We start from the raw sequence: 12,893 nt of genomic DNA on the forward strand, positions 1-12,893 counted from the left end.
CAGAAACATACTAACATTTCCTAACGCTTCCAACAATCAGTAGGCAACAGAGCTCCTGCTGGTAAAAACTTTTCAAAATGTTTTCTCAGTGACCTCAAGATTTTTTAATCCAATTCTGATACCATGAGGGATATGAGAGATAAAAGTCACAGAGAAAACATACTGAGAGCTGTTATCTATGCGTACCCATACTGTCCACTAAGCATGTGCAGGTGCAACCTTTCTGCTCACAGCTGACTTCCTATTTGAAATCCCCTGCATTGTAGCTTTAGTTTTTGTTATTTTATGAACTATACAAAGTTAAAAAAATATAATAATCTATGAACAAGTATGGCATTATACCACTTGCAACTGGACTGCAAATAAGTATTTACACAAATGGGAATACAAGCACACCTGTACAGAAACTTTCTGAACACTTCGATACTTCATTGAAAATGTATGGTCATAGAGCAACTTGAGTAAAAGTGGCACATACTGGTTCCTTGTACACAACTTTTTAAAATTAAATTTACATAGAAAATTAAACCTGATGAATAACATTGTTATCAGGGCCATCGGCAAGAAGTTGCTGTAATTTTTTCATATTTTATCTCGGAAAACTTAAAAGTAGAAAACAGAAAACAATCCAACTTCCATTTCTTTTTACAGTGAGAAGTTTATAAAGCCATGAACTTACGTCTGAGAAAAAAGCTTTGACTCATATTCTGTGAACAACTCATCAGCCTTACAGAAGACACAGCTGTAATACAGAAGATTGAAAACACTCAGATTGAAGCACTCAATAATTTAATCAGAAACTAAAGTAATTCCTTTAATTCCTTATTCCAAAATATAAAACCACACAAGGTCCTTAAAAAAAAAAAAAAAAAAAAAGAACAATGTAACACTCTTATGTACACCAATATACTAACTGACAGGAAAAGATATTCTAAGAATAAACCCAAAGTAAGGTCATGACTCTTAACAAATGGATCTGCGATATCTGTATGCATACAAACCCTGAGTACGGAATAAAGACTTTAATCTCTTATTTCAAAAAGAAAGGAGAATTTAATAATACACTTCTAAAGTATATTTTCTATTTTCAAGACATACTTGTTAAGTGGAAGTCTAACAGGTCGCAAATGGCAGATAGTGGCAGCCTCAATAACCTGCTTAGAGGGAGGGCCTTCTAAGTTTTTCACTGCTTCTCTTACAATCTTCTGGAACTTCTTCACTTCGTCCAGATGGTTTGTGAGCAGGTATTGAAGGCCTCTGCAGTCACGGAATCTGATTTAAAGAAACAAGGAACTAATTGTACACTGAGTCACTGAATCCAAACTTCATTCAGTATTTTGAAGTAGAACAGAAATAGTTAATAGCAATCTAGGACAACATATAAATTTCGTATCATAAGCAGACGCTTATTACTACTAGTACTGTTAGAATCATTTATTTGAATCCCCTTAGATGGTGCCTGGTATTTGCAGAATAGAAAGACTCCTTCCAAGATTTGAGATACAACTGAGTATTAGCAGTCAACAGAAGCCTGCAACACTCTGGTCCACAACATAAATCCACTAAAGGTAAACAACTGCGCATACTCATACCCTTATTTGCATCTGTTGGGTACCAAACTCAATTTTAATGCATCTATGCGATTCGTGGCAGACACATGCACTGCTCACAAAAAATATACTGCATTTTGCAAGTTAGCTTTCAAAGTTAAAATTATTCAATGCACATAACAGTGAACCATTTTGCTAAAACTTTACTGACTGTCATGACTGCAGTAAGAACCTGAGCACCAGTTAAGCACTCCCCATACTGTATTGTTCCTGTGGGCAGAGGTACCCTGCTGAGAGTGCACCATTCATATAAGATCATTCATGCATTCATGTACAAGAAAGTAAATTACAAGAATGTGGTTCTACTCAGCATGGAAGCTTTAGTCCAAAACACCCCTTTTGTGAAGTGTGGAAAGAAAAGCACAGGTTTAACACTACTAAAGTCTGGCATTTAATATGACCTGTTTAAGCAACATGTATTTTAAAATAAAACAGACAAGTTTGCCTAACCAGGTAGCCTGAAAATACATGTAAATTTTATTCACAAGTGTGTTATTAATACTATCATTTGCCAAACATTCCAGATTTATAAATATCTCCCACACCATACTCTTGATTAACCATCTCTAGCACTCAACTGCGGATTAGAACTTGTTGCTTTCACCATTGACCAGTAGTACTTCCTAAGACACTGGTTTTTAACTTTTTAATTGCATATGCCAGAACAAATTAAATGGGAAGTAGGTTTTATCCTTATTTTATAAAAGAAACAGTTGAGTCACAGACAGCTTTGAGAAGATCCCCCTGAACCGCTGAATGGTCCCAGCTCTCTCAGCCTCTCTTGGCATGAGAGATGCTTCAGTCCTTTCATCATCATCTTGGCCCTTTGTTGGGCTCTCTCCAGTATGTCCTTGTTTCTCTTGTACTGGAGAGCCCAGAACTGGGCAGAGTACTCCAGGTGTGGACTCAAAGCACTGAGCAGACAGAAAGGATTACTTCCCTCAACCTGCTAGCAATATTTTTACCTAATGTAGTCCAGGATACCACAAACCTTCTTTGCCACAAGGACAAAGAGATGGCTCTTGGTCAACTTGGCATTCTCCAGAACCCCAAGCAAAGCTACTTGCCAGCTGGATGGCCCCCAATATTGATTTTAACAGACAGAATTTCCTTATTCCTTCTCAGCATAATTTGGGATCGTGATAACAGAGTAGTCTCAGTGGAGTATATGTCTTTATGTATTTAATTAAAATCTGTGCATATTTTAAGTATCTAAATTTCTGCACACATCAATATTTTATATATACATTAGATATTCATACATATGCATGTGCATTTAAATAAATTTATATATATATAACTAAAACATGATTTAGAAAGATTTTATTTAAAAGCATAAGGATTGTTCATGTATCTGAGAAAACTGCCTGAAGTTAAACTGTGAGAGCACTCTTCTGCTATGTCCCCCTTTTCTGTGATGAACTTACAGAGCTAGAGCACAGAAGATACGAGACGAGGGTGGGAGAAAAGGGTTTATTCAGCCTTAAAATCAGATTGCTCAGGGGAGATCTTATTGCTTTTTACATCTATATAACTGGAAAGTACAGAGAAGACCGAGCCAAACTTTTCCCAAAGGCATGTGATGGAAGGACAACTTGCAGTGAAATGCAACATAGGAAATATTAACTAAATAGAAGGATTTTTAATTTTTTTTCCACCAAAGAGGTCAAATAGTGGAACAGGTTTCACCTAGAGGCTATGAAATGTAATCTCCCTCCTTGGAGATACCCTAAACTTAACAGGACAAATTCCTGTGCAACCTGATTGGGCTTAATTTCTGGGCATGGGCCTGGATCTATAAGCTGGAGAATGGTCCAAGTGACCTCCGGATGTACCTTCCAATTCATTATTCTGTAATAGCACACAAAAGTGGTACTGTTGTCTCTTAACAAAACCAAGCCAAAATTCTTTGATCAGAAAAACAATTATGCTATTTTATGGTGCTACATAAGGGTTTTCTGATATTGTCTGTCTACTTTCCATTTAAGCAAGGCAGTTTCTTTTAGAGGTTACACAATTTTAACACAATCAACTTTGAATCTTTCTTGCTCAGCAGATGCATGAATACAGAAGACTAAAACTACATTAGGTAATACGAAAGAACATTTAAAAGAATACTTATCTAAGAGAAAACTAATTCTCCTGCTTTCCTTTCCAAGTCATCAATCTAGCTATGTTTTGGGGGGGACTGTTTTTGAAACTTAATTGCAGCCCAGATGCTCTAAAGCAAAAATGCGTGCTATTTAAATGTAACTGTCAGCATAAACTGGTAAGAGGACTTGAGCAGACTTAACTGTATTCATTAGCCTATTTTAGCTATTCTCTTACTTCTCTGCCATGGAGAGTTTATTAATCTGCTGTTTGTAGTTGCATGTTATTTCATTTTGCACACGTTGAACAAGCTCCTCATCGATGGCATACTGTATTGCTGTGTGGATGACATCCAACCACCAAGGAGAACCTGAATGTATCTGTATGCAAAAGAACAGATTTATCCATAAATATTCAACAACTCATTTCAGGAGAGGCTCATACTGCTCTTCAGGTCACACTCAAACAAAACCCAGTCAATTTCATGGAAAGTGGAAGATGAGAGTGTGCTTAAAAAAAATATTTATTCTCCTGTTTAAGTGAATACATGATTAAGAAATATTCTACATTTTCTACTGCTGCACCTTCAAATTGATTTAGTAGAGTCAGATTCACCAAGACCATCTACACAGAATAGCCACATAGAGATACTGCAATCAAAAACTTTCATCTTTCCATCTCTCTCTCTCAAGAAGAGACAAAAGGCTCTTTTAATCAGGGAAAGCAAGCCTTCTGTGAGATTAATAAAACAACACTGAAGTGACCTTACAATTTTCAAAGGTGAAAGAAAATGCAGAAGTGTACTTCCTCATGTGCCATCTGCCCCCATTTCTTTATTATTTTTTTACTATTAGACAAGTGAGAAGCAGCATTTCCACTCAGGTGCTCAACAATTCATTCAGAAATTGCACCTTTCCTTGAAACCTGAATTGTCACATTGCCTAAACACAATTAAGGCTTAGCACAACAACTACATGCAAGTCAAAGGACAGTTGCTTTGAAAGCAACTGAAATACTAACTGATACACCACAGAAATTATTCAAGCCAAAATCTGCAAGTCATTTACCTAAATTACAGGTGAAGCACAGTTAATGTAAAAATCAAGCATGGTCTTTAACTTTACTAGAATTATCCCATGATGTACTTCTGTTTTTAACTATCTGTTCATCAAGTACTATGTGCATCTTTACGCAGGGAACACAGAACATGGTTTAGGGGTTGGGTGTGTGCATGCAAGCACACTGACGAAGTTGTGTTCTAAACAGGCCTTCAAAGAACTGTTAGAGATAAAAAACAGCTGGTGTTCTGGATGAACAGATGAAAATAATAGATATATAAAAAATAAATCTCAGAATTCAGAGTCTAAATACATAAGAGGTACCTGCCTTTCTCTGGAGCTCCCGAATGGTCTGAAAAACTGGCTGTAAGGCCTGATGGGCTTCTGCAACTTCTGCATTGGATTTACTCATATAATGCTGTCGAAGTTGTTCTGCCTGTATGGAAATGAGAGCTTAGATTATGCACAAATCATATTTATGAGGAATAACTGAAAATGCAAAAACTCCACCGCTACCATAATGTTTTAAAATGGTTAGCTACCTACATGCTACCTCCTTTTTATAGTATCAGGAGAAGGTGATGTTAAAAAAATGCTAGTTATTTGACAATGGAAAACTGGGCAGTATTTGTATAAAGGCAAATTAAAAAAAAATGCTGCCTATGCATAGAATTTGTATTAAAATGATAAAATATCACAGGATATCCAAATAATAAGACAGATACTGATCATCACCATATAACCGGAGAGGCTGAAAGAACTGAGCTTGTCCAGCTTGGAGGAGAGAGGCTTAAGAGGGTACATAATAGCACCCTTCCAGCAGCCAGAAGGAAATCACCAAGAATCAGGAGCCAGGCACCACTTTACTGAAGTACACAGCGAACGAACGATGGATTATGGCTGTAAGTTGGAATGGGAGGTTCTATGTGAATTTTATTTCAACTATGAGGATTATGTTTTAACCTCCCAGTCAGACAAAGCTCTGAACTACCTGGTCAGAAATCAGTGCTGCCCTCTGTGAAGGGGAGGCTCAGCTAGGGACTTGCCAAGATACCTTTTACCAAAATGATGCCATAACAACCTGGGGTCTACATGTCCATTACAAGTAACCACTGGAGAACAGTGAACCCAGCTATTTTACCAGGTATTTCCCTAGTCAAGATTAAGAATATAGTTAGCAGGCTTATGCACACAGGAAGTAACACACAGTGACTTGTTCACATGGCCAAAGACTGTCAACCGTTCTAGATGTTTAGGCAGTACAAGAGTGGAGGGTAAACCAGTTGCTGTAGACCATGTGAGTACAGTATACGTAGTACAGCAAGAGGCTGGACAGATGCTACTGGCAAACTTTAGATTATAAAGAACACTGCAAAACAGGATCTTCTCAAGAAGGTTTCAAAGAAGATATTATCAGTAACAAACACAGGACCAAAAAAAGGTAGAAAAACAGCTTCAAGACATGACTGAGAAGGTGCAATAGGCAGTAGTAGCTTACGTTTACTAGGAGGTGGGGAAGCATTTTGGAATGGAAGGCACCTATGCAAGAAAAATAAACACCTAGAGAAGACTGACTATGCGCAGTTAAAATGAGGAAATAAACGGGAGAAAATAAAGGACTCCTAAGAATTCAGGATGATGTACTGTTTATCATTAACATTTATGTAAGTTATTTCCACAAGAACATTGTAGGGTGGGGAAATCACTTTTCAGAGATAAATTTTATTAAAACTTCTATAAAACACTCAAAACATAACAAGAGATCACCAACATTTGGTAATGAGAGAACAGCAGCATTTCACTGTACATTTCAGCTCTCATCTTCAACACTAAACAACTCTTGATTTTACTAACCTGAAAGGAAATGTACGTAGTTAACCTGAAAGCTGTTTTAATTTTTTTTTTTAGTTAGATAAAATATTGAAGGATAACAAAAAATATTAAAAGGTGCTCTTCAAAATGTATCTATATAAAAACAAGTATCGTTTACCTCTTCTGCAAGCCGGCTATCGCGCAAAGTCGGAGGAATTCCTGGGTGCTTTGCCAACAATTCCATCAAATTGTGTGTAGAATGAAGTCTCTAAATACATACAAAGTTAACAGAAATCATGAAAATATACATTGCAACATCTTCAACAGGAAAAGCTTAAACAGCAGTGAAAGCATATAGCAAAAAATTAGTATTAATTTAAAATCAGTTGGGTTTTTTCCCCTCTGTAAGCTAAATCCAGATTAACAAAAAATAAACATTTTTTTTTCCTCATTTTACTGAGGCAGAAAATGAAACATTAAAAAGGCCTTATTCAACACCTCAAAAGTAAATCAGGATGCAAGTTTTACATAAATCATCACATTATCTTTAAGGTCCCTTCCAACCCTAACCACTCTATGATTCTATGCTTCTGTCCATTCCATACTCATCCTCCTAATTAAAACACCCTTTTGCTGTTATGGAAAACAAATTACTTGTCTCAGAGTATGTTATAAGGAGACCATTCATTTAGCCTATCTAAAGCAAAACAAAGTATAAGGAAGAAAACAGCTTCCAAGGGTTCAATTTCCATATTCTTCACTTACCTGAAATAAAAGATGACTGAATAAAACATGACCTTTATTTCTTTTTTGGGGAAAATAAACTCAACTGTTAATCTAAGCTAATTTTATTCCTTTTCCCTGTGTTCCCCCTATGTATCCCAAACCATACCCCTAATATTATGCTGCCTGAATATCTCCCACAAAATCAGTACTAACAACCACCACTACCATAAACCTTCTCACTTTCTGGATTCAATTCACCTTTGTCCTGTCACTATCTCAGCCACTAAAGAGCACTGGCCAGCAGCGAATTGCCATTGTCTTAAAGAGCTAAGCCTACACAACTGGGAAGTACTCATCAGAAGCTAAGCTTTATTACACAAACATATTGTACATTTTGAGGTGGAAAAAAGTTTTACTGGATTGCATAAGCCAGTAAAGCAGCTTAATTAACAATCCTGTTATAAGCAGTTTAACAGGTTTATGCTGATATGACTACGCTAAGTGAAAATGCCTTTGGGAAGTCACAAAGGAGCAGGAAGGAACAAAGAAGCACAATGGAGCCACCAGATGACCACATGAAAGATAACTGAACAATAACTTGCTTAGTGAAGCAATCGAAGTCACTTATTTATCTATCATTAACATTTTAAGTATCTTGTTATGCTTCAGAGAATTTTTGTCAATTTAGAACTGGTATTTCTTGAAGAAATATAAAGATGTTACTTAGAGAACCATTGTTTTGTACCAGGTAAATATATTTTTAATATATTATTAAAAATGCATTAATATTATTACCTGAAAATTCATTTTGATTCTTTCTCATGTTTTAATTCCCTGTCAGAAGACATCTTCTGCAGTATAACAATTGTATTATTCTCTATCGTTTGGCAAATTTATCATTCTCAATGCAAGCCCAGCATCCGGTGTTTGCTGGATGTAAAACAATACCATTAATGTGAGCAGTCACAGCCACATACAGAAGTCTATGAATTCAGCTTGTTGAGTTTATTGCAGAACAGCAGGTGGAGATCATACACTGCTTTTGGAATATCATGAACACCCACAAGCAGAAGTTCTTAGAATTCCAGTAGATTAAAACAATAATAATAATTAAAAAAGAAAACACGGAGGTCACTAAACAGATTCTGATCTAAAGACTGTGATAACGACAGCAGGCTGAAGGAGTCATTCAGCACACTACTAGGAGGAAGAAAAGACTGACCTGTTAAACTAAATCTGAAGTATTCCAGTTCTTAGCTACTAGCTGTTTTATTTTTACATTTGAATGCTCACTCACTTGCAAGGAATCTGTCTTGAGCTTTTCTTTGTGCTCTTCAGATGATCGTAACACTTCTCTATACAGCTCTGCAGCCAATGCATATTCTCCTGAATTAAAAGAGGAACAGAAAACATACCCATATTGTGTTGGGTTTAAATATACAAGCAGCCACGACTGGCCATCACTTGTAACATACTAAGACGCTTTCAGAGAGGCTATATAATATCTGCTTGTCTTTAAGCAAATCTTCCCTTTTCATTCTGCTCCTCCCCCGCCCTCCTCCAAAACCTGGTAAAAGACAGAGTATTATATTTTACAATGACTAAAGCAGTTTCCAAATTAGGTAACTTTTGTGACTGCAAGATCTTGATCTTAAAATATGTAATCACAGTTGCATAAGTCAAAGAAACCTCACATGTTGAGCTAAAAAAAAAATAATAAAATAATCTAAAACTCACTGCAGTGATGCATTACTGAATTCAGGCTGCAAATACATAATTCACTCTTTCAGTGAAAACAATGAAAGTTTTGTCACACTTCAGAAAGGCAAAAATGATTAAACACATGCAGGGAGCGTAACTACTGATGTAAGCTGCTAACACCACAATCACTTCTCAGAAAATAGATTATATAACAAAAAGCAGCAATAAAAAATTTAAGTTTTGGATGGATATGGAAAAGCAGTAAAAAAATAAATTCTTTTTATTTTCTTTGCTCAACTGACAGAAATGTACTTAGCCAGTAATAGGCTCAGAAGACCATAGGGAAGTACAGGGACATGAAATGCATGAAGGCAGATAACAAAGAACATCCTACATATCTATTTTCAACAAGATTTCTTATATTGAAACTGTTGCTAGTTTTAAGGTTGTAGTCCTGCAAAATATTGTTGTCATTACTAGTAACAGGCCAAAAGCTATACTGAATTTGAAAGAGTTCAAGCTGAGCTGTGTCAGACCTCATCTGAGTTTCTTTTGATCTGCCCGGACCTTTTCCTTGGCTTAGCTGTGACAGCAATTCCTCTAATTCACTAGGTGTCTAATTCACTGGTCTAATTTTTTTTTTATTTTTATTTTAACAATTGTCTTTGTGTAGTACAACCACAGTTTTATATAGAAAGCAGTAACAAGCAGTTATTTCATGTAGAATGAGATATTTACAACTTAACCAATGATGTAGCGTAGAGAAATACACGCCTAGTAACAATAGCAGAGACCTTGAAAAGTAAAGACATAGGATGAAGTGCAGAGTACAGCCATGGAATGCTAAGAGATGGTACACAGGCTCGGCAGTGAATATGGAAGCCATGGCTATAAACAACTCACCCACAGTCAAAGAAATGCAGACCTAGAGCTGGACAAAACTGGTTTTAGGGGCAACAAAGAGAACAAAGAAATAGTATGTAACATTCATAAAAGGCATCATGTACACTAAATTTGATGTTAAAGTGAAGCTGCAGTCCAATGAAGACAGAGAAAGGTGTAAAAAGTGTTCTAGCAAACATAAAAAGGACCCAAATCGGATCCTTGAGTAAGAAAAAAAAAAATCAACATAAAAAGTCTTACTCCTCCTGAAAATTCCAGGTGGTGACAACTAGCCATAGCACTGCCACCACCAGTATGAAACCATTGACCTCAGGACTCTGAAGGGCAGTAGAAAGGTAAGCATAAAAGCAGGACAAGCAGTAGAAACACCTGTGATTATTATTCTCTTTTCTGTAACAATTAGATCTGGATAATAGCAATTACACTTGTAAGATTTCAATCACAGTAACAATAAATTAATGGCTTCTGTTATAGACAAAAGTGCATTTCCTCCTTGCTGATAAAGGTGACCGAGTGTAACAGCAGTGCTGGGGGTAAGGGAAAGGAAAGTTACAAACCAGAACTCTGCCTCAGTCCTGCTTTTGTTCCTCACCAGATGCAAATTTCATCAATATGCTTTTCAAAAAAAAAGCCAAACATTTTTTTGTACTAGTGTATTTTAGAAGTATTTAATCTGTGCAGAGATTTTTTTTAAGGACTGAATTCTAGCTGAAAAACTTGATCTCCATCCTGCAATAATAACAAACATAACATTTTAAACCTACTAACTACAGACTAGAAAATCTAAATGTAGTATTTCTGTAAGACAAGTAATGGAAGAGGCAGTCTGCTTGTTCTCCTCTTTGAAAGAAGACCTGAACATGAGCTGGAAAAATTCAAGCAGCTTGTCAACTTTAGAAGACTTATTACTTGGCAAAGAGGCATTTTTTTCACATTCACAGCTAAGTAATTTTAATTTATTATTCCTTTGTTTAGTGGGACATTCAAGATGCCTGTAATTATTTTTATTTCCTATTCAAAGCTTTTTTCCCCTCCCAGTTCAGTCAAAATCTACATGGACAGAGCCATATAGCAGGCAGCAGCAAGAAGATTCCACAATCAGTGTAGCAGTTTGCATGGCAGAGGGCACAAAGGACACCCAGAAAGCATTACTGATAAAACAAAACCAGGTTAAATATAATTACACAAGTATAACTTCTTCTATCCTCCCAGTACACATAGATGGTAGAATTAAGAAAGAATATAAACCAAGAAAGCCAGAAATACTCTGAGACATCAAGAAAATGCACAAAACAACACCTTTACTCCCTCTAGAATGAGTATCTTGTTCTGAACACTGTTCCAAGCCTCTCTAGTTTCCCAAGATTTCACTATGGCTTTTCCCTTGAATTCAGAAAAGCCATTGCTTTTACATGCTGGCATCTAAACTATAATCAGCAAACTAAAAGAAGTAAAGTATATGCTACAGCCATCCACTCTTACCTTTAATGATATGGATACCAGCTAAGCCATTCAGAGCACACACCAACTGTCGGTGAGCTTCCTCACACTCTGTTCGACATTTTTTCTGCAGAGATGTTAACAGTTCCTCCATGGTCATGGTGCTGAAATGGAGACCAAACGGCTCAAATGTGAAATAAAACCACAATCCTAGAAAAGTAAAACTGTCATGTTGTGAAGCACGAAACTCTTACACACATCCACCATACTGTGCAAATGTTCATTCAAGATGTATTTACTTATTAAAAAACCCTAGTTGTCAGCTTTTCTTCCACCTAGAGCTTTAACCTAACTTGAGCATGAAAAAGAGGTTGACATCTCCTAAAAATAGAAAGAAATAAAAAGCAAGAGGAAAATTAACTAAAATAATTCTTCACAGGGCAAAATATTTTGCTCTGTTACAGCGGCAAACTGGAAACCAAGCAAAAATAACCTCATTTTGCTACAAGCCATTAAAATTAAAACAGCTATGAGAGACTACATTTCTTCCCCCTGCAACCAATCTAAACATGCAAAACTCATGAGCTGTCAAGGGAAACAGGAAAATGTTTGAAATGAGAATAGTGAAGATTAGTAATTATAAACTTCCTTTTCTACATTTGTTTGTAATGTTTGTAATTCATGAGAGGAATTCAGTCAGAAAAGAATTAGCTTAACATAAAAATACAGGAAATGGAGAGATAAGAGGGAGAAGCAAGAACAGAGATGAGAAAGAAGAAAGGAAGAGGCCTACTCACTTGGAGTATTGTGTACAGTTCTGGTGTCCTCAACATAAAAAGGACATGGAACTGTTGGAACAAGTCCAGAGAAGGGCCACGAGGATGATCAGGGGACTGGAGCACCTCCTGTATGAAGACAGACTGAGGAAGTTGGGGCTGTTCAGCCTGGAGAAGAGAAGGCTGCGTGGAGACCTCATAGCAGTCTTACAGTATCTGAAGGGGGGGCTATAGGGATGCTGGGGAGGGACTCTTCATTAGGGACTGTAGTGACAGGACTAGGGGTAACGGGTTCAAACTTAAACAGGGGAAGTTTAGATTAGATATAAGGAAGAAGTTCTTTCCTGTTAGGGTGGTGAGGCACTGGAATAGGTTGCCCAGGGAGGTTGTGAATGCTCCATCACTGGCGGTGTTCAAGGCCGGGTTAGACAGAGCCTTGGGTGACATGGTTTAGTGTGAGGTGTCCCTGATCATGGCAGGGGTGTTGGAACTAGATGATCTTAAGGTCCTTTCCAGGCCCAACTATTCTATGATTCTATGAAGGACAGCTTGGAGTAAGGCAAAAGGACAAACAATCCGGGCAGAAAGAAGACTGATGTGAACAGACAGGAGAGTAAACAGCAATAACAGTCTACAACAGCTGACCTGAAGCTGTTGCTGTGACCAGTTGCCGCTGTGAGATCAGACACTAATCCTCTCCCCAAAACTCTGCTCCTCAGCCTCATTCACCTTCAGGAGAAGAATTTATTATTTGGCATTTAATGCTGCGGAGTACA

General features: G+C 37.0%; 1 protein-coding gene across 5 annotated transcripts in view; it reads right to left on the minus strand.

Annotated features, from left to right (window-relative positions):
- Positions 1–12,893, minus strand: part of SHPRH (SNF2 histone linker PHD RING helicase) — a 49,663-nt gene that overhangs the window by 16,326 nt on the left and 20,444 nt on the right. For all 5 annotated transcript variants that reach the window (XM_062641838.1, XM_062641840.1, XM_062641839.1 and 2 more), the window contains 7 exons: positions 11,384–11,505; positions 8,595–8,683; positions 6,750–6,839; positions 5,088–5,195; positions 3,939–4,081; positions 1,099–1,272; positions 680–742 (listed from right to left, as the gene is read on the minus strand). In XM_062641838.1, the coding sequence (XP_062497822.1) occupies positions 680–742; positions 1,099–1,272; positions 3,939–4,081; positions 5,088–5,195; positions 6,750–6,839; positions 8,595–8,683; positions 11,384–11,505 (789 nt within the window). The remainder of the gene's footprint in view (positions 1–679; positions 743–1,098; positions 1,273–3,938; positions 4,082–5,087; positions 5,196–6,749; positions 6,840–8,594; positions 8,684–11,383; positions 11,506–12,893) is intronic.

The sequence above is a fragment of the Pezoporus occidentalis genome, unplaced genomic scaffold (genome assembly GCF_034315485.1).
Source record: "Pezoporus occidentalis ecotype Australia unplaced genomic scaffold, CSIRO_AGI_Poc_V1 ctg7, whole genome shotgun sequence".
Classification (NCBI taxonomy): Eukaryota; Metazoa; Chordata; class Aves; order Psittaciformes; family Psittacidae; genus Pezoporus; species Pezoporus occidentalis.